General features: G+C 50.2%; 1 protein-coding gene and 1 long non-coding RNA gene across 2 annotated transcripts in view; one reads left to right on the top strand and one right to left on the bottom strand.

Moving 5' to 3' along the window:
• LOC146869066 (uncharacterized) overlaps positions 1-21,124 on the bottom strand; it is a 185,822-nt gene that overhangs the window by 74,080 nt on the left and 90,618 nt on the right. The window contains exon 2 of the long non-coding RNA XR_014981269.1: positions 8,466-8,591. This is a non-coding gene — a long non-coding RNA (uncharacterized LOC146869066). The remainder of the gene's footprint in view (positions 1-8,465; positions 8,592-21,124) is intronic.
• Positions 1-21,124, top strand: part of LOC146869067 (E3 ubiquitin-protein ligase TRIM11-like) — a 42,904-nt gene that overhangs the window by 3,322 nt on the left and 18,458 nt on the right. Inside the window, exons 2-4 of the mRNA XM_085650714.1 lie at positions 8,565-8,660; positions 12,225-12,455; positions 13,521-13,543. Coding sequence (XP_085506840.1) covers positions 8,565-8,660; positions 12,225-12,455; positions 13,521-13,543 — 350 coding nt within the window. The remainder of the gene's footprint in view (positions 1-8,564; positions 8,661-12,224; positions 12,456-13,520; positions 13,544-21,124) is intronic.

The following is a 21,124-nucleotide window of genomic DNA, read 5'->3' as shown; positions in this document are numbered from 1 at the left end:
GACCCGCTGCGTTCTGCTAGAGAGGAAAGAGTGAATGCAGTCGAGAACCTTGTCCTGGATCCCTGCGGTGTGGAGTCTGCATGTTAGGGTGCGGTGGGAGAATGTGTTGAAGGCCGCTGAGAGGTCGAGGAGGATGAGGGATACTGTTTCTCCTCTGTCCAGGAGGGAGAGGATGTCGTCTGTTGCAGCGAGGAGGGCGGTTTCTGTGCTGTGGTTTTTTCTGAAGCCGGATTGGGAGGAGTCGAGGATGTTGTGCTCTTCGATGAAGGTGGCGAGTTGGCTTTCGCTGGGAACGGGAGCAGGGAGATGGGTCTGTAGTTTTTAGGTCATTGGGATCCGCCAAGGGCTTCTTCAGGAGGGGGTTGATCTCGGCGTGTTTCCAGTCATAGGGGAAGGAGGCATTCTCCAGGGAGTGGTTGATGGTGTTGGGAAGTATGGGTGCGATGGTATCCGTGGCTCTGTCGAAAATGTGGTGGGGGCAGGGGTCCGTGGGGGCCCCGGAGTGGATTGCCTTCATCGTCTTCAGTGTGTCTTCGGTGGTGAGGGCTGTCCAGCTGTCAATCGTTGACTTCAGGGCGTGGGAGGTGGCTGGTGAGGGTTCTGTGTGTTGGTTGTCTTCATCGAAGTTGTCGTAAATGTTCTTGGTTTTGTGGTGGAAGAAGGTGCTGAGTTTGTTGCCGAGGTTTTGTGAGGGAGGAATGTCAGTAGCCTCGCCAATGGGTTGGGGGAACTCCTTGATGATGCTGAAGAGTTCTTTGTGTGGAGATTCTGTCTTCGATCGCTATTTTTCTCGTATTTCTGATGAGTTGGTGGTGGCTCTGAAGTTGTTGTGGGCTTCTGTGGATTTGGAGTTCCTCCAGGCCTGTTTGGGGCAGCGGCATGTGCATCTGGACTCTCGAATTTCAGTGGTAAACCATCTGGCTTTCTTGGCGTGTGTGTTGTTGTTCTTCTTGAGGGGGGCTATGGTGTTGGCGCTGTTGGAGATGCATCTGTGCAGAGTTCAGGCTGCGGTGTTGGGGTTGTCGTCTTCTGCTGTGGTTGGGGTGGAGTTGCCGAGTGAGGAGGTGACCTGGTCGGTGATTTTGGTCCAGTTTCTTTGTGGGAGCAGGTGTGTGGATGGTGGGTGTTCTGAAGGTGAAGTGGATGCATCGATGCATCGATAGTCTGTCCACGGGAGTTCGGTAATGTGGCTGAAAGTGATGGAGTTTCCTGTTGTAAAGAGGGGGTCGAGGGTGTGTCCTGCTACGTGCGTGGGTTCCGTCACGATCTGGCGGAGTCCAATGTTGTGGAGATTGTCCAGAACGGGATGTGGTGTTGCGGTCTGGTTGGTTGTTTAGGTGGAATTTGAGGTCTCCCAGCAGAGTGTAGTTGGTGGATGCGATGGCATGCGGGGAGATGATGTCCGTGATGGAGTTGGTGAAAGGTCTCCGGGGTCCTGTAGATGAGTTCCTCGGAGGGTGGTGATAGGGTGGGCCTGTATCTTGGAGTGTAGGTGTTCCATCAGGTCTGTGGGCTCATCGGGGAGTGTGCTCAGCCGGAGGGTGGATTTGTTGGCGTTGGCGATTCCTCCTCCCGGGCGGGTTGGGCGGTCCTTCCGGGAGATCTTGTATCCTTGGGGAATCGCGATGGCGATGTCCGGTTCCGAGGTGGTGTTGGTCCAGGTTTCTGTGAAGAATTCTACGTCCGGGTGGTGCTGTCGAGGAGGTCCCAGATTTCGGTGGCGTGTTTGTGGAGTGATCGGACTTTGAAGAGGGTGACAGCTGAAGGGTCTGTGTATGTAGACTGGTGATGCCCACTTGCAGTTGTTATTGCGGCCTGGGTTGAGTGCGTGGAGTGCCGCTGGGTTGTAGCGTTGGCGGTGCGGAGGTTCAGGGTTCCTGCTGCTGGTCACGGACGGGCACAGACGGGCTTGCCTTTCGCCCGCCTTCGGCACACCAACAGCACGCCCACTGCGCGCGGCTGCCATTAAGTAGGGGTTGTGGAGGGCTGGACAGCTGGGAGGCAGGAGCGGGGAGGGGAACTGGCTTGGGCTTGTTGCATGGGGGAAGGGGGCGCGGGGGCAGCAGCGGCGGAACAAAGAACAGGCACAAAAGTGAGAAAAAGGAAAGTGGAGAAAAGAGTGAAAGGGTGTAAATAAAAGAGAGTGAAAGGGTGAAAATAAAAATAAAGAGTGAAAAACAAGGAAAAACGGAGCAGAAAGGAGAGGATAGAGCGGAGCGAGAAAAGGAGTCAGAGGTCCACAGGACCACCAGGGATGAGGCGCAGGTATAACCTCTGGATGGAGGAGGGTCTCGAACACCAACACAGAGTGCAGGGAATCAGGAGGGCCTCACTTAATGGTGGAGCTGCGAGGGAGGGAGAGCAATTTCACTGACAATGAGTCAGTGGTCGTGCTCGCCTGTCCTCGCAGCGGCCACCATTAAGTAGGGGTCGGGGAGGGCTGGACAGCTGGGAGGCAGGATCGGGGAGGGGAACTGGCTTGGCCTGGTCACGCTGGGGGGAGGGACCACGGGGGCAGCAGTGTCGGGAAGAAGAAACGGCGCAAAAGTGGGAAAAAGGAAAAGTGAAGGAAAGTGGAGAAAAGAGTGAAAGGGTGAAAATAAAAGAGAGTGAAAGGGTGGAAATAAAAATGAAGAGTGAAAAACGAGGAAAAAACGGAGCAGAAAGAAGAGGATAGAGGGGAGCGAGAGAAGGAGTCAGAGATCCAGTGGACCACCGGGGGTGAGGTGCAGGTATAACCTGCGGGTGGAGGAGGGCCTCGAACACCAACACAGAGTGCAGGGGCTCAGGAGGGCCTCACTTAATGGTGGAGCTGCAAGGGAGAGAGAGCAACTGACTGAGCAGATGAGGTGCAGTAATGCAGGGTGTGGCTCACAAGGTCTCATGGTCAGGATACACAGCAGAAGAGGTGTAGACGCAGATGTGGAGTAATGCAGGGTGTGGTACGCATGGTCTCGTGGTCATGGTAAACAGCAAAAGAGATGTAGTAATGCAGGGTGTAGCACACGGTCTTATGGACATGGTACACACCAGAAGAGGTGCAGGAATGCTGGGTATGGCAAACACTGTCCCATGGTGATGGTACACAGCAGAAGTGGTGCAGTAATGCAGGGTGTGGCACACACAGTCTCATGGTCATGGTACACAGCAGAAGAGGTGCAGTAATGCAGGGTATGGCACACACAGTCTCATGTCATGGTAGACAGCAGAAGAGGTGCAGACCCAGAGGTGCAGTAATGCAGGGTGTGGCACGTGGGTGCACATTAGCATTGGCGCACATGGCTCTAGTAGTGCAGGTCACCTTGAGAGACTCGCCAGCTTCACACGATCATGAGGCACAGAGAAGCCAGCAAATGATGGGCCAGGTGTGCTAGAGTTACAGCTTCAAGGCACATTTGGTCTGGGACCCCTCGCAGGATAAATGTATGAATGCATGTCATGCAGGACAGTGATTACAGGGCCTGATCTTGCCAGTTTAGGAGTCTCCGACCTCCTCAGGTCCAGTTTCTGAACACTGACCCCAGGCTCGGATCCAGATGAGTCCTCTCCTCGCAGGCCATGCACAGTATTTCTTCCTCAGTCCTGGGGTCTAGAGCACCCTGTAGAAGGGAGGCGGCCAGGATTCACGTCTCTGGCTTCAGCTTTCTCTTCAGTGCTGTGCAGAGCTCCTTGACGTCAGCAGGAGCACCGGATGTGCTGCTGCGTTCAGTTTATATCCTGTCCAATCAGATTCATTGTTCACCCCAAACCTTTGTAGGGGGCTTGTGAAGTTGTGAGTGAACCACAAACTATTTCCTCTCTATTCAGGATGGATATTCAAGACAGACAGTGGTACGAGGCCTTGAAGCCTTCTAATGGAGGACAGGAGTTTGAGGACCTGTGAGGGGCCGGGGTGAGACAAAGAGAAGGGGGGCTGTAGGCACTGACTACAACTAAGACTTTGATAGCCCCTACAACAGAAAGCATTTCACACACACCGAGGCCCCCGTCACCCCACATGGGAACCTCACCTCACATATTAGGTGTCTAAGCCTGACAGCACCGTGAGGCCCTGTAATTGTAATACAGCGCTGTACAGATCTGTGTCACAACATGCATGCTGCACATGTCATACATACAGATGGAGTCCAGACATGAAAAAACTACACAGAGTCAGCAGGTAGTATCAGCCACTCTCCTCTCTGAGTTTGAGGCAACATCTACCCCACTACTATACTCGTCTGCCACAAACCTTTAGTAGTGTCATGGGCTGGTCATCGGAGGGAGATCCATTTGGGTTAAAAGCGGGGCCACTCTGCGTGCATCTCAATCTGCTCTGCTCTGCTTGAGAGCAAGGGGGCTCCTGGTGCGGGTCTCCTGCACGAGAAGATAACCCCGGCACGGATAGTAAAAGGGAAACAGTTTGTCACATGGACACTGCGCCGAAACCTTTGCCGCTGCTAGTCACAGTCTCAAACTAACTGCTGCCATGCTTGGGGTCGGTGCCTGCTCTCCTGGCTGCCTGTTCCTTGTTGCAGACTCTGCATCAGTGTATTGCCTGCTCTCTCACTAATCCTGCCTGTTCCCAGCTGCAGCCCTGGATGAGGTCGGTGCCTGCTCCCTCTTGCAGACCCTCTAAAGGGCAGGTGTCTGCTCTCTTTTTCTGGCAGCTTGCTTGACACAGACCCCTTTATGAGCCTGTTGCCTGTTTTCTCTTGCAGACCCCGTAAGAGGCTGGTGTCTGATTCCTGTTTCAGACCTTGTAAAGGGTTGTAACCTGCTCTGTTGCAGACTCTCTGCGGGCAACAGCCTGACTCCTGGCCTAGAACCTGAAAAGGCTTGATGTCTGCGCTCACTCTCTCTCGCTGCCTGTTTAATGTCTTCTACTCTGCATGGTGTCTGCTGTCTGTTCTCTCTCACAGACCCTGTATGAAGCTGGTACCTGCTCTCTCCCTGTGACTGTGTGTTCTCCAACAGACACCCTGTATGAGTCTGATACATGCTCCCAATATGTATGTTCTGTGTCACAGAGGCTGGCACCTGTTCTCTTGCAATGACTGTCTGTTCTCTGTGGCAAACCCTGTATGGGGCACGTGTTTGCTGTCACTTTGGCACTCTGTTTCTCTGTCACAGACCCTTTATGAGGCTGGTTGCTGTCCTGTTGTGCCTGTCTTTTCTCTGTCGGAGAACCTGTAGGAGTCTGGTACCTGCTCTATCATTATGTCTGTTCTCTGTCACCATCCCGGTAGGAGGCTGGTACCTGCTCTCTTCCTGTGTCTGTTCTCTGTTACAGACCATGTACACATTTGGTGCCCGCTCTCTCATTTTGGTTGTGTGCTCTCTGTCACAGACCCTGCCTGGGGTTGGTACCTGCTCTCTTTCTGTGTCTGTTCTCTGTCACAGACCCTGCTTGGGGTTGGTGCCTGCACTCCTCCATTGTCTGTCTGTGCTCTGTCACAGACCCTGCTTGGCGTTGGTACCTGTGCTCTTCCTGTGTCTGTCTGTTCTCTGTCACAGACCCTGCCTGGGGTTGGTGCCTGCAGTCTTCCCGTGTCTGTTCTCTGTCACAGACACTGCCTGGGGTTGGTGCCTGCACTCCTCCATTATCTGTCTGTGCTCTGTCACATACCCTGCTTGGGGTTGGTGGCTGCACTCTTCCTGTGTCTGTTCTCTGTCACAGACCCTGCTTGGGGTTGGTACCTGCACTCTTCCTGTGTCTGTCTGTTCTTTTTCACAGACCCTGCCTGGGGTTGGTGCCTGCAGTCTTCCTGTGTCTGTTCTCTGTCACAGACATTGCCTGGGGTTGGTGCCTGCACTCCTCCATTGTCTGTCTGTGCTCTGTCACAGACCCTGCTTGGGGTTGGTGCCTGCACTCTTCCTGTGTCTGTTCTCTGTCACAGACCCTGCTTGGGGTTGGTACCTGCACTCTTCCTGTGTCTGTTGTTTGTCACAGACCCTGCCTGGGGTTGGTACCTGCACTCTTCCTGTCTCTGTCTATTCTCTGTCACAGACCCTGCCTGGGGTTGGTGCCTGCACTCCTCCAGTGTCTGTCTGTTCTCTGTACAGACCCTGCCAGGGGTTGGTGCCTGCACTCCTCCATTGTCTGTCTGTGCTCTGTCACAGACCCTGCCTGGGGTTGGTGCCTGCAGTCTTCCTGTGTCTGTTCTCTGTCACAGACACTGCCTGGGGTTGGTGCCTGCACTCCTCCATTGTCTGTCTGTGCTCTGTCACAGACCCTGCTTGGGGTTGGTGCCTGCACTCTTCCTGTGTCTGTTCTCTGTCACAGACCCTGCTTGGGGTTGGTACCTGCACTCTTCCTGTGTCTGTCTGTTCTTTGTCACAGACCCTGCCTGGGGTTGGTGCCTGCAGTCTTCCTGTGTCTGTTCTCTGTCACAGACACTGCCTGGGGTTGGTGCCTGCACTCCTCCATTGTCTGTCTGTGCTCTGTCACAGACCCTGCTTGGGGTTGGTGCCTGCACTCTTCCTGTGTCTGTTCTCTGTCACAGACCCTGCTTGGGGTTGGTACGTGCACTCTTCCTGTGTCTGTTCTTTGTCACAGGCCCTGCCTGGGGTTGGTACCTGCACTCTTCCTGTCTCTGTCTGTTCTCTGTCACAGACCCTGCCTGGGGTTGGTGCCTGCACTCCTCCAGTGTCTGTCTGTTCTCTGTACAGACCCTGCCGGGGGTTGGTGCCTGCACTCCTCCATTGTCTGTCTGTGCTCTGTCACAGACCCTGCTTAGGGTTGGTGCCTGCACTCTTCCTGTGTCTGTCTGTTCTTTGTCACAGACCCTGCCTGGGGTTGGTACCTGCACTCTTCCTGTCTCTGTCTGTTCTCTGTCACAGACCCTGCCTGGGGTTGGTACCTGCACTCTTCCTGTGTCTGTCTGTTCTCTGTCACAGACCCTGCCTGGGGTTGGTGCCTGCACTCCTCCAGTGTCTGTCTGTTCTCTGTCACAGACTCTGCCTGGGTTTGGTACCTTCTCTCTTCCTGTGTCTGTTCTCTGTCACAGACCCTGCTTGGGGTTGGTACCTGCACTCTTCCTGTGTCTGTTCTTTGTCACAGATCCTGCCTGGGGTTGGTACCTGCACTCTTCCTGTCTCTGTCTGTTCTCTGTCACAGACCCTGCCTGGGGTTGGTGCCTGCACTCTTCCTGTCTCTGTCTGTTCTCTGTCACAGACCCTGCCTGGGGTTGGTACCTGCACTCTTCCTGTCTCTGTCTGTTCTCTGTCACAGACCCTGCCTGGGGTTGGTGCCTGCACTCTTCCTGTGTCTGTTCTCTGTACAGACCCTGCCTGGGGTTGGTGCCTGCACTCTTCCTGTCTCTGTCTGTTCTCTGTCACAGACCCTGCCTGGGGTTGGTACCTGCACTCTTCCTGTCTCTGTCTGTTCTCTGTCACAGACCCTGCCTGGGGTTGGTACCTGCACTCTTCCTGTCTCTGTCTGTTCTCTGTCTCAGACCCTGCCTGGGGTTGGTGCCTGCACTCCTCCAGTGTCTGTCTGTTCTCTGTACAGACCCTGCCGGGGGTTGGTGCCTGCACTCTTCCTGTGTCTGTTCTCTGTCACAGACCCTGCCGGGGGTTGGTGCCTGCACTCTTCCTGTGTCTGTTCTCTGTCACAGACCCTGCCTGGGGTTGGTGCCTGCACTCCTCCAGTGTCTGTCTGTCTGTTCTCTGTACAGACCCTGCTTGGGGTTGGTACCTGCACTCTTACTGTATCTGTCTGTTCTCTGTCACAGACCCTGCCTTGGATTGGTACCTGCTCTCTTTCTGTGTCTGTTCTCTGTCACAGACCCTGCCTGGGTTTGGTACCTGCTCTCTTCCTGTGTCTGTTCTCTGTCACAGACCCTGCCTGGGCTTGGTGCCTGCACTCCTCCTGTGTCTGTCTGTTCTCTGTCACAGACCCTGCCTGGGGTTGGTGCCTGCACTCCTCCTGTGTCTGTCTGTGCTCTGTCACAGACCCTGCATGGGGTTGGTGCCTGCACTCTTCCTGTGTTTGTTCTCTGTCACAGACCCTGCCTGGGGTTGGTGCCTGCACTCTTCCTGTGTTTGTTCTCTGTCACAGACCCTGCCTGGGGTTGGTGCCTGCACTCCTCCTGTGTCTGTCTGTGCTCTGTCACAGACCCTGCATGGGGTTGGTGCCTGCACTCTTTCTGTGTCTGTTCTCTGTCACAGACCCTGCTTGGGGTTGGTACCTGCACTCTTCCTGTGTCTGTCTGTTCTCTGTCACAGACCCTGCTTGGGGTTGGTACCTGCTCTCTTCCTGTGTCTGTTCTCTGTCACAGACCCTGCATGTGGCTGACACCTGTATAGAACGAGGTCCTGATATGTTTTTTCAGTCAACGAGATGTAGATGTAACACATTCAAGAACGGGGCCAAAACACTGACACCTTTGTCTGTGTCCTTCTCTGTGATACTTAGGGCTGGTGCTTACAATCTGGATTTGTATGGCTGGTAATTACATTATTAATGTATGACTGGTACGTACCATTTGGGTCCATGTGGCAGGTGCTGTAGTGACTCTGTTTTGTAAGTAAGACCGCCCTCTACTGATCCTCACTTATTTCTTGCACTTTCATCTCTGCAGGTAAAACTTCAGGAGTGGCTGCGTCTCCTGAAGAAAGAGGAGGAATATTTTCAGGAGTCTAAAGTCAAGGAGGAGGAACAATATAAAACCATGAGGGTGAGTGGCTGCAGGGAGTTCTGTGTCTCTGTGTGTCTGTATATGTCCATGCCCATGTCTTTTTGTGGCCTCTTAGAGTTCAAGAACACAGAGGCTGTTGAGTCACCCTACAAACTGGGTCATGAACCCCACCAAATAAATATACTGACGGGAGTAACTGCACTTGGATATTGGGCCTGAAATCGGCCAAGGGCTCATCCTAAAAAAAACATAAAATCAAGAATTACTCTTCTGACTTTAAAGTAGTACTTACATGGTGTGTATATGTGTGCACAGGTGTGGCAGCAAGTATGTACCAGCATGTGTGTGTGTGCGTGTGTGTGTGTGTAGGTTCATGCTTAGGTGTACGTGTCTAAGTGTGTGTTCATGTATGGATGGTCCTGGAGTTATCTTTGGGAGTGCATGCATGTCTGCGCATCTCTATGTCTGTCTTTTTTTGGGCTTGGATTGGTGCTTGTGTATGTCTGCATAGGCATATATAGATCTTGAGACACAGAGTATGCAAATACATGTGCTTGTCTATGTGCATGTGTGGTTGAGGGTTGTGTATGCTTTAATCTGGATTTAGTGGCTGTGGGTTTCACTTGCATATGTGAGTGCCTGCCTATGGGTTTGTATATCTCAAGGTGTGGTGGCATTTGTGAGTGTGCAAATACATGTGTGCATCTGTGTATGTATATGCATAAGTCTGGAGTTACACAACATGTGTGTGTAAGGATGTGTGTCTCTTATTAGCCTGTGCATGCATGGACTGTATCCATCTGTAAGTCTTTACAAGATTTGTATGTGAATGTGCACATTAATGTGTGCATCTGTATGAATGTGTACCTCAGTGGGGTTGTGTATGCATGGATCTGGAGTTATCTATCCATCCATCAGACTGAGCATGCCTGGTGCAAGCCCCTTTCTAAACAAAGGTTTTAGCGATGTAATCATGCTACAATATTGTATATACATCGTCAAACCACAGAACTTCCAACAGAGTTTATATAAGTAATAAGCGAGCATGAAAATTCCAACATTGTGCAGATGGGTTTTTAATCCACAAAGAGTTCATTAAACCAAATGCCCTCTAATTGTAGCACGTTTCGGGACATGTACATTCCCTTCTTCAGGACATTTGCATTTCTAATGACATGAGCACCGCTCAGCTTCACCGCTGACTTCGGGCATTCTCTGTTCTGCTCAATCCACATTGCAAGGTTTTTCTGCAACAGTCTAATTAATCGCCACAGTTTGACGTGTCAGATTTTATGCCTTCATTAGACTTCTCTTACAGGTATAGGCCACAGCTGACCGGAATTACCCAGGATAACTAGTGCACTTAACTCTGCCTCTGGATGGAAGAAAGGGCAGGCCTGTAACGTGGAAGCCCCTTCAGCAGTGATGCACATTTATCACCACTCTGACACTGCCATTGGTTGTGATAGTTAAGTGTTCAACAGGGGTGTCTGTAGGGATATAGTTAACAAGGGTGCCATTGCCATAAACCTTTCATGGTATCTGATAAACTCTCCCACAGTTTTGGTGAAGTGTTTTTTTCTAAAGTACACTCTTCGTTCTGTAGTGGTTGCTACCTCACTTGTCGCCATACTGCCTGATTGTATCGTCATCTGAGTGCCCGTTCATTGCTGTAAAACACAGTACACCGGATTGTAGCTCTATGCACCAGGCTCAGGGTTTGAGCACTGCCAGACCACGATCAGGGGGAGGAGGGACACAGGTCAGAGAAGAGCTAATGATCATATTGGTTGAGGTTGTTTGACTCTCGTGTCCTGGGGTTTGTACTACTATGGCTCGGAAACAGGCAAAGGACATCCCTTTCTGCACTTGACTCACAGGGTAGCGAGGTCGAGCAGTCAAAGGCTTCTGACGGAGGCAGAGGGCGTGGCAGGCACTCAGAACTCAACAGTCAACCAACGGACACAATAATGTTATGTCTAACCAAGTACTTATTTTTAGTAAGAAAAAAAGTATTTTAGGGTCACGACAAAATAAATACCAGCCAGTTCAATAAAGGTGCAATTACAGGGGTGAACTGTATGGCCCCCAGAATAGCACAGCAGAATTCTGGGGGCCTCTAGCCTCTGTAAGAGTTCTAATGACTATAGTCCCCAGTATGTCCTATCGGCAGAGGTATTAATCAAGCACAGACTCTGGGTTACTCCACTGGCTACTGTGAAGATCAGTTCAGTGGTTTTTACATCAAAGAGTTCACACGGATAAAAACGATATTGTACAGACTGCAGATTCCTCTGCCCTGCAATACCTACTTGGTGGTGGCGTGCTCGGAGTACCCGTTCCTTTAGCGCAGGCTTCAGTTATGCGGAGCTGTAGGGCAGCCTCATTCGACCCAAGGACTGATAGCGCTAATCGCTTTGTCAGGTCTCCACGGTGCCACTTGTCTTTGACACATGTGGGCTTCCAGGACAGTTGCACACAGATGCTCAGTGATAAATGTTGCAACCGCAGGGTCGAGTCTTCAGCAAGTGGTCATCACTGGCAGTTGCGACTTCCCGACCCTGATCGTTGATGGTGGATCTTCTAAGGGCAGTTCTGACGTCGGGCACCAACGACACAATGTTGATTCTCCCGTGCATGGTTTGGTACAACTCACTATGGGAACTGCTCAGGGAGACTAGGAGACCCCACTCCACACATATTGCTCCTGTCCACTCTCCGACCGGCCGTCAGCTTTCTCTGGGGGCTTCTCATGGCAAGAATATGCTGGGCTTCTCTTTTAGACCGGCTGTACTCTTTCAGCACATGACACTCTCCTTCCTTCTCTTATCAGGGGGGCATCTAGGTGCTAGGTAGACCTTTGACTTTTCCAGCAAGCAGTGTAGAGTTGAGGTGATGTTCCCTCACTTTTGGGAGACTGATGTTATGCAGACATTAGCCCTGGTCACACAGCAATCCGAGTACCGTACAAAGCACTCCCATCCTTGGTCAAGAAGAACTTGGAATTCAAACAATATGGGGTGATTGGGTCCTACTTTATTGTACTCATTTTGTAGACATGGGATGCAGATTCTGACTGTCATCAGCCTTCCTGAAGCCGTAATATACAGGGCTTCTCTCTTGAACAGGCTGTGCTCTTTCATGACGTGATGTTCTCCTTTCTTCTCTCACCAGACAGGCTTCTAGGTGCTAGGCAGACCCTTGGCTCTTCAAACAAGCAGTGCAGACTTCAGGTGATTTTCCCTCACCTCTGGGAGACAGATGTTATGCAGACACCAGCCCTGGTCACACAGCAATCCGAGTACTGTACAAAGCACTCCCGTCCTTGGTCAAGAAGAAAATGGGGTGAATTGGAGCCTACGTCATTGTACTCATTTTGCAGACAGGGGAAACAGATCCACTCTCTAAAGCTTTGAAACTGGTTTAGTTAGATTCTCTTTCAAATGTCATTTTTGGGATGTCTGTCAGACACAGCATTTGTGCGAGGTGACGGCAATCACAATAGGCAGCCCATCCACCCTCCTCCTGGACCCCCACTCTAGGGACTGCTTGTAGGAAGCTTTTTTTTTATATATCTAACCAGCTTTTCTTTGCTTCTGACAGGAGAAGTTAAGAACTGAGATGAATAAAATTGAATCTGAGTTTGAAAAATTGCGGCATCTCCTGAAAGAAAATGAGCAGACACTGAACAGGAGACTGAAGGAGATGGAGAAGAAAATTAGCATGGTGGAAAATGCAAATATCACCAAACTGTCCAATCAAATCACCTCTCTCAATGCTGTGATAACGGAGCTAGAAAAGAAATGTAATGGGCCAGCGTGGGAACTCCTGAAGGTGAGATACTGTTTGGTAAATAAAACAGAAAAAGGAAGTGAAATATTCATATTTTGTGTGCATTATTAAATGTATGAGTGGAACACTCATGAGCTCCTGGCAGGGTCAATGCACAGTGACCCCATGCACTCTGACAGCCGCACACAATATACAGTCATGGATTATTTACACTGTCCTACTTGATGCTGAGAGCCCAATTCAATGTACATACAGTGGAATGTACAGTGACCTCTTACAGTGTCATATACAAGTGAATGCAGCACACCGAGCAATTCCAGTGACAGTAATTAACATATAGAGATAATGGAGCAAAATGTGAAAAAGCAGCATAAAAATGGAAAGCATAATGTGAGCCAACAGTTTAGAGAATTGGAAAAGAATCCAATGTCCTCCTTTTCTAAGAAGTTTGAAAACATTTCAGTTGTAAATTGATTACTTTTCTCCTGATGCAAGTAGCCACTTACTTTCACGTGCACTGATCGCTTGTGGGGTAAACAGCTGTATAATTAAGCATTTGGAATAGGTAATGGCTAGCTCACTGGGTTATTCTTGCCTTAGATCTGGGTTACTCATAGTACGGCCCGCGGGCCGCTGGCGGCCCGCCCGGCCTTCATTGGCGGCCCGCGGACCTTGTTCAATTACACTATGCCACAGTTCCTTCCTTGGAGTAAACAGGGAAGATGGCTGCAGGAGCAAATGGTGTGAATACGCTTGAATACGTATTCACAACGTTTCTTCCTGCGGCCACCGTCTCTGCTTACTGCTTGCCTCTGATTGGCCTGCCTGCCTCTGACGTCACACACGGACCCGGGCGCGAAGCTCAGGCCCTTTAAAAGTCAGCTGTAACTAGCGCTAGTTACAGCTGACTTTTAAAGGACCTTTTGGTGAGCTTCCTGTATCACATTTTGTGCTGTCATGCTATACCCCAGAATGTGCTGTGTCATGTGACCCAAGTTACTGTTTTCTAACTATAGATAGTTAAGTGTTTCACTCCTAAAATACTGCCATAACTTTAGCATTTCCTGTGAAAACTGATTTCTCTGTGTTTGTTTCCCTGTTTTGCAGGATGTCAGAAGCACCCTAAGCAGGTACGGTTGGTTTATTATCCTCCTGTCAGTGTGTAAGGAGCAGGTCTCACTGCTGCAATGTGTAAATGCCACTACTGAGCTCACACAAAGTGTTAGGAAACTTTCAGATCCTCATAAAATCAATTTACATTCTCAAAACAAATCTTAAGTCCTCAGAAACCTCCCCTGCGTCATCAGGAAACTCTCTTACATTTTCATAAATCCCTGCAAGTTTTCACAAACTCTTGTGAGTCCTGAAATAATTGCCACAGAAATGAGCTGCTGTCCTCACAAAACATATTTGTATCTTTAAAGCATAGCTAAAATCCTAAGAAAAGTACCCTGAACATACAGAAAAAGGAAGCACATTCTGGAAAAGTCCCCCCAGATTTTCCTCAATTAAGAGTTGTGCAAAAACTAAGTCAAAATGTCCTAACTATACAAACACAAATGGTGGCTCTGCTCACAACAATTGCAGATCCAATTTTCAGCACTATTGTCAGGGATGTTGGATCATACACATATACCTTCATGTGGGGTAGAGCTGCCACCATGGTACGGCAGACACCCTGCCACCGAGGGTGTTCACCTGCTTAGGACAATGTCCTTGGCAAGCAATATACACAATAATAAATACTAGACCACACATAGAAAGTCCATTTAATAAAGAAAGTAGTCCTAATATGAAGTCCATTACATTTTTTGTTCTTTTTTGTGAAGTTATTTTATTCCATTTGTAGTTTCCACAATGTTTGGTTTATATATAAGCAGGAACGGCCAATATCTGGTCTATACGAGCAAAAGCAGCCGACCCATGTTTCGTCCATTGGGCTTTGTCAAGGCTGCAGACAAAATACATACATCGGTATGGAACATCATCTCTCATGAAATCTTTTACGTAAAATTCTTACGTGTCAACCTCATGTAGCAGTGATGAGGGGAAGTAAAATAGTGACATGAAATTCTATATGCCGGTCACAACGCACTGGGGATATTGTGTAAAAATGCATTGTAGCGTCAGCTCACCCAAAGCCCTAAAAAGCGGTACCCATGATAGGTGATGTTGACCGAAAGAAGAGAACCCAAGGAAGGGGGCCATAGAGAATGCCAGTATATATTATAATACAAGTGAAAAACTAGATTTTGCATGCATTGTGCTCTCTAAGATACAAAGAAATATGTGTATTTGGTGTTCCTTTTTGCATGCAAGGAAAGAATATATATTAGTTGTGATATTTAATAAGAATATAGAATACCTGAGCGCCCTGTAGTAAGGACAATGTCCAAAAGTGGTCCGATAGATACAGAGAAGATCTTGTCGGAATCTATTTAAAATATATATAAAACTGCATGTATATGCAACCATGGTGTGGAAAATATAGGATTGTGCAGAAAAGTAAAAATTAGTTCACCGTAAGGAGAGCAAAGTCTCCTGAGTAGTAAAAAGGGAAGTGCAAATAACAACATATAAAAGTAGACCAGTTTAGAATGAAAACTGGTCACCCAGGTGAAATGAGGGAAGTGATTCCATGTGTAGCGGAATACAATGAAAAGGGCCAATGTACGAATAGTTGTCCGGTGAATTTCCGGATGGAGTATATAATTCCATTTCTAGGGCCTTGAAAAATTCACTCTTGTCACTGCTTTAAGCAAGCAGATATTCTGGTTGGTTCTGTATGAGTATGTAGCATCCTGTCACGTCCGCAACCCTGCCACTCAGCTGAAACAAGAGCCCCGAGCCACCCATATGGATACCTCTCTGGCATAGGATGAATAAGTGGATGAGTAAAGCGGTCCCTCCATTTTTTGTGGAGTTTCTGGGCTTCTGTCTCCAACATATGTGTCTCTCAGAGGAGAGCTTTATGAACTCCAATTCTCCTAAGATTGATGTGTGTTCTATACTTTTTCACGAAGGAGTTTCGACCCCTCACATTCCATGTGGCAAAGTTAAAATTTCACCCATCTCGTAACATCCCACCCCCCTCGCACTCCTCCTCCGCACATACACCTCCCCACACCATTCCCACACCCCCGCCACCCTCAGACACACAACTGAGGCTTCAACAACGATAATAACCCCAAACCATATGCGACTCCCATTATACCACCCGGGTAAACACCTTTCAACTTAGCTCGTGTCCTCCCACACATAATGCTACTCCCACCCACCCAAAAACAGTCTTTATTGAACCACAGTGTGTACAATCCCTCTATTGGGTATAAACTGGTATTATATCTTAGGGGCAGAAAACAGTCAGATCTCACCCCAGGGGGCGGCTCAATCAGCAGTTCCGCTCCCTAATACTCTGAGGTACTCACACTGGTAGTCAGGTAATCAGTCACACCACTGAAAAGTAGAAACGGGAGAAAAAGAAGAAGTAAAGTATAATAGAGCAAGGGAAAAAGGGAGGGTTGGCAGCTTGGTGGGGGAATAACCCGGGGCCTCTATCAGTGCCACCACCTCATCTTATCACACCTCACTTAAAGTCCGTACAACAATGACCGAGTGTCCCAGGGGAAGCCTCAACAAACAGACTAATCAGTCCCGTCGTCCTACTGGGTTGCATTCCCCCTCCAGCCCTCCTCATACCTGTCACGCCAGGGGCAAGTGCAACATCATTCTACAGCACCTTCAGTGTGGTCCATAAATATGTGTTCATATTCGTCCATCTGCTCGCTCGGGTGTTCGTGAGTCCCCAACAGATCCGATTCTGTGCTTGAGGAAGCAGCAGAAGTAACTGCCTCAACTAAGGCCCTGGCTGCTTCTCACTGCTGTCATTGTTTTGCTAGGTCCAGAGTACCATCAGATTGCACCACCATTCTGGCAGCAGATCTGGAACAGCGTCTACGTCGGCTTTGTTTCCTTAAAGTAGCCGAGGGGCCTTCTTTCTGCCACAGTGAATCCCGAGCCCGTAGATGTCGAAGGCTGACATTCAGCACAATGGACCTCCAGCCAGTCCCAAGTGTTCTCTGGCATTATGAAAAAATGAGAACGTCCATCCCGCCGCACCTTCAGTTTGGCAGGATGAGGCAACATATACTTCAAGCCAATCATTCTTAGCTTTTGTTTGACACTACTAAAGGACTGCCATTGCAATTGGGCAGCTCTTGTATAGTCTGGGAATATTCGTATACTGCTATTTACAAATATCGGGTCTCCATGGCTCCGAACCCCTCATAGTAGTTTATCCCGTTCTCTGTAGTTGAGAAATTTCCCTATTATGCTTCGGGGTCGAGCTCCTGGTTGCGGCGGCGGGACCAATGACTTGTGGGCCCTTTCCATCACAAAAAATAGTGTCACGTTTGTGAGTGCCGTCTTGATCCAGTCTTCCATGAAGGTCTCTGGGACGTTACCCTCGGTGCCCTCAGAGAATCCCATAAATCATAGGTTACATCTGCAGGACCAGCCCTCCACATATTCCATCCGTGCCTCCAATCGACTCAAGCAGACCGCCTGGGTGGCCACCGTCACCTTCAATGTGGAGATCTCCCCCCACACTTCCGTGACCTGTGTCTCCGTTTCCACTGATCGCTCCGCTACCGTGCGAAGGTCGGTGCGGAGGAGGTTCATGTCTATGGCCATGGCTTCGGTTTTGGCCTGAGGCTTCAATTGCTGCCAGAATCTGGGCTCCGAGGGCTGCATTGCAGGTTGTGTCGCCTCTTCAAGAGACTGTGATGTGGTGGTACCCACTCCCTGTACCGTGAACTGGTCCATCTTTGTCTGCTTGCTGCCCCAGTGCAGTTTGTCCTTACCCATGCCACCTTGAGGACCTGCAACTTTCTGTCTCTCAATATCTCCAGGATTTCTGGTGGAAGCGCTGCAGTTGTGGTCGCTCCCCACACCTTGTGTGTCTAGATTGAATGCCACCAGTGGTGCCAGTCCAATTCTGCACAGGTAAGCTGTGTGAGGGACTCCAAGATTAGCAGCGGGGTGCAGCAGCACAGAGGATACAGAGTTCCCACCTCCTGGTGTCACCTACAGTTCTGATTCAAATCCAGGGTCCGGTGTTCAGGTGCCTGTGCAGGGATCGCACCAGGCACTCATGTGACTGTGGATGCCATGCTCCTAGTTCAGAGCTAGTTACCAGCGAAAATCCTACAGGAGGAGAATGTCAGGATCAATGGCAGGTTGCAAGTCACACAGCCCACTCACCAGTCAGTGGGACCGGCCCCCAAGAGTGTGGGTTCACGTCCAGTCCAGTTCACCTCCACGCTGCCAAGGCTGACTGCTAGTCTCCTCTCGCTCCTCTGCACGACCCTCAATCCCGGGGTGGGGCGAATAAACAATTGCTGGTAGCCTCTCGCTTGTTTGTGCAGCCACATTTATTATACCCTCCAGGCATACCCCTGCACAGCACCTGGGGTGGGAGGGAGTCCACAGAAAAGCTCCACCTCAAGCACCATGAGTCCACCAGGGCCACCACCGGATCCGTCCCCAGCATCCTACCGAGGGCCCCTTGCATCAACCAGGGCGCACCGTTGTTGCGGCTCATCTCCGCCACGGCGTGTAGGAGTGCCTGCAATGTCCAGGGGATCAACGGTCACTTTCTCTTGCACTCTGCCTCAGGAGGGGCGTAAATCAATGCAGCCACCATGTTGGGAGGTCTCTCCGTGGCGAGACAGTCCCCAAGAACGGAGGCGTGCCGGGGCTCCGTTACAGGCTGCAGGTTCTGTCAGCAGGCCGGCCCCACCACTATCGGGGTATCGGCTGTCCCACTTTACCACCCACACTCCGTTCACCTCCTTGCGGCAGCTCCCCAGGTCCGCCCCACAGCTTTCGCAGGCCACCTGTTCTCCAGCATAAAGGTAGTGACTCGTAGGCCTCTCCTCAGTTTGTGCATCAGTGCGTTGCAGACAGCTCCGTGGTGTCACTATTTCCATGCCCCCTGGCGCCACCCTATCCGGAGATCAGTTACAAGATTTTCAGAGTCGAGGGAGCGGCAGGAGGATGGAGTATGCCTGTGTCTGGGCTGGAGCTCTCTTTTAGTGCTGCCTCCCGGCCATCTTGTTGGCCACGCCCCCCAATCTTATCTATCATTAATAAAATGAATGCTGATCCTATGAATCCACCATAGGCTAAATGAACAGCTAGATCCTATGGATGCCAGAGCCAAAGATGAAAAGAAGAATCCTAAGAAGTAACAGTGCCTAGAGGTTACAGCGTATAGTGACATGACTTCTCCTCTCTGCAGAGGTAGTATGCGGCACTAATCATCTACTGAGGCCGACTTGCGGTCCAAGTCCAGTCTACTGACATCTCTTACAGATCTGAGCCATTCTGATACCTTTGGTGGGTCAGGAGTAATCGATTTCTTACAGATTTCCGTTCTTGCTAGCGATATCAGAAAAAATATCAGCGAAGCCTGATCCAAGTTTAACTCGTCCCAGTACGGGCACAAGTCCATCCCAAATTGGATCAGGCAGGGGCTTACCTTAACTTCGCAGCCATTAATTTCTTAAAATGCCTGACTTAAATACCACCAGAAGAAGGCAAATAACGGGCAGTCCACGAACATGCGTATATCATCCACTGACCCTCCCTTACTTTGGTCTCCTCCGTATGCCCATATGAAGCTGCTGACTCTTCCTTGCTTCAGTCTCCTCGTTCTTTCGGAGCTTCCTTCATGAGATCCTGGCTCCCTTGGATGCCCATATAAAGCTGCCGACCCTCCCTTGCTTCAGTCTCCTTCTTTCATGAGATCCTGGCTCCCCTGGACGCCCATATAAAGCTGCTGACTCTCCCTTCCTTCAGTCTCCTCCGGAGCTTTTTTCATGAGATCCTGGCTCCCCTGGATGCCCATATAAAGCTGCTGACCCTCCCTCACTTCAGTCTCCTCCGGGGCTTCTTTTATGAGATCCTGGCTCCCCTGGATGCCCATATAAAGCTGCTGACCCTCCCTTGCTTCAGTCTCCTCCTTCTTTCATGAGATCCTGGCTCCCCTCGATGCCCATATAAAGCTGCCGACCCTTCCTTGCTTCAGTCTCCTCCGGAGCTTCTTTCATGAGATCCTGGCTCCCCTCGATGCCCATATAAAGCTGCCGACCCTCCCTTGCTTCAGTCTCCTCTGGGGCTTCCTTCATGAGATCCTGGCTCCCCTGGATGCCAATATAAAGCTGCCGACCCTCCCTTGCTTCTGTTTACTCCGGAGCTTCTTTCATGAGATCCTGGCTCCCTGGATGCCCATATAAAGCTGCTGACCCTCCCTTGCTTCAGTCTCCTCTGGGGCTTCCTTCATTAGATCCTGGCTCCCCTGGATGCCAATATAAAGCTGCCGACACTCCCTTGCTTCTGTTTCCTCCGGAGCTTCCTTCATGAGATCCTGGCTCCCTGGATGCCCATATAAAGCAGCCGACCCTCCCTTGCTTCAGTCTCCTCTGGGGCTTCCTTCATTAGATCCTGGCTCCCCTGGATGCCAATATAAAGCTGCTGACCCTCCCTTGCTTCAGTCTCCTCCTTCTTTCATGAGATCCTGGCTCCCCTGGACGCCCATATAAAGCTGCCAACTCTCCCTTCCTTCAGTCTCCTCTGGGTCTTCCTTCATGAGATCCTGGCTTCCCTGGACGCCCATATAAAGCTGCCAACTCTCCCTTCCTTCAGTCTCCTTTGGAGCTTCTTTCATGAGATCCTGGCTTCCCTGGATGCCCATATAAAGCTGCTGACCCTCCCTTGCTTCAGTCTCCTCTGGAGCTTCTTTCATGAGATCCTGGCTCCCTGGATGCCCATATAAAGCTGCCGACCCTCCCTTGCTTCAGTCTCCTCCTTCTTTCATGAGATCCTGGCTCCCCTGGACGCCCATATAAAGCTGCCAACTCTCCCTTGATTCAGTCTCCTCTGGGGCTTCTTTCGTGAGATCCTGGCTCCCCTGGATGCCCATATAAAGCTGCCGACTCTCCCTTGCTTCAGTCTCCAGAGCTTCTCTCATGAGATCCTGGCTCCCCTGGATGCCCATATAAAGCTGCTGACCCTCCCTTGCTTCAGTCTCCTCCTTCTTTCGTGCCATCCTGGCTCCCCTGGATGCCCATATAAAGCTGCTGACCGTCCCTTGCTTCAGTCTCTCCTGTCTCCCATGGATGCCCATATAAAGCTGCTGACCCTCCCTTGCAATTTCTGCAAAAGCTTTTTGGGGAAAGGAAGTGGTTTAGTGTTAAACAAGACAATCACCTTCGGAAGAACCAGCTTCTTAATGGTGTTCACCCTCCCATAGATACCATGGGGCAGATTTTCCCTCCATCTTGTAAGTAGAGCATCTATATCACGGTGTTGCTTGAACATGAAATACCTTTGAAAAACCTTTGGCAAAACAGGAACAGTTTGTTTAATTAAACATAGCGGCCGGGAGAACAGTTACAGACACAGGGTCTGAGGAATGTCTCAAATTACAATCAATCTGTAGCGTTCTTATATACAATTCATTATAGGCAATAAAATGTTTCTGGAGATCCTTGTAGGGAGAGGAATGTAAGTTGCTCCCTCTAGATTCATAAATTAATTTTAATTGATAATCCAGGTGGGCCTCGACCTTGCAAGGACAAAATGCGACCAGCGGTTAAAGTGTCCAGATGTCTGGCATGGGGAGCACGTGATCACTGCGTGTTCTGTGA

The sequence above is a fragment of the Triturus cristatus genome, chromosome 1_1, assembly GCF_964204655.1.
Source record: "Triturus cristatus chromosome 1_1, aTriCri1.1, whole genome shotgun sequence".
NCBI classification, from domain to species: Eukaryota; Metazoa; Chordata; class Amphibia; order Caudata; family Salamandridae; genus Triturus; species Triturus cristatus.
The sequence above is the reverse complement of the archived record's forward strand: the minus strand, read 5'-3'. Positions and strand labels throughout refer to the sequence as shown.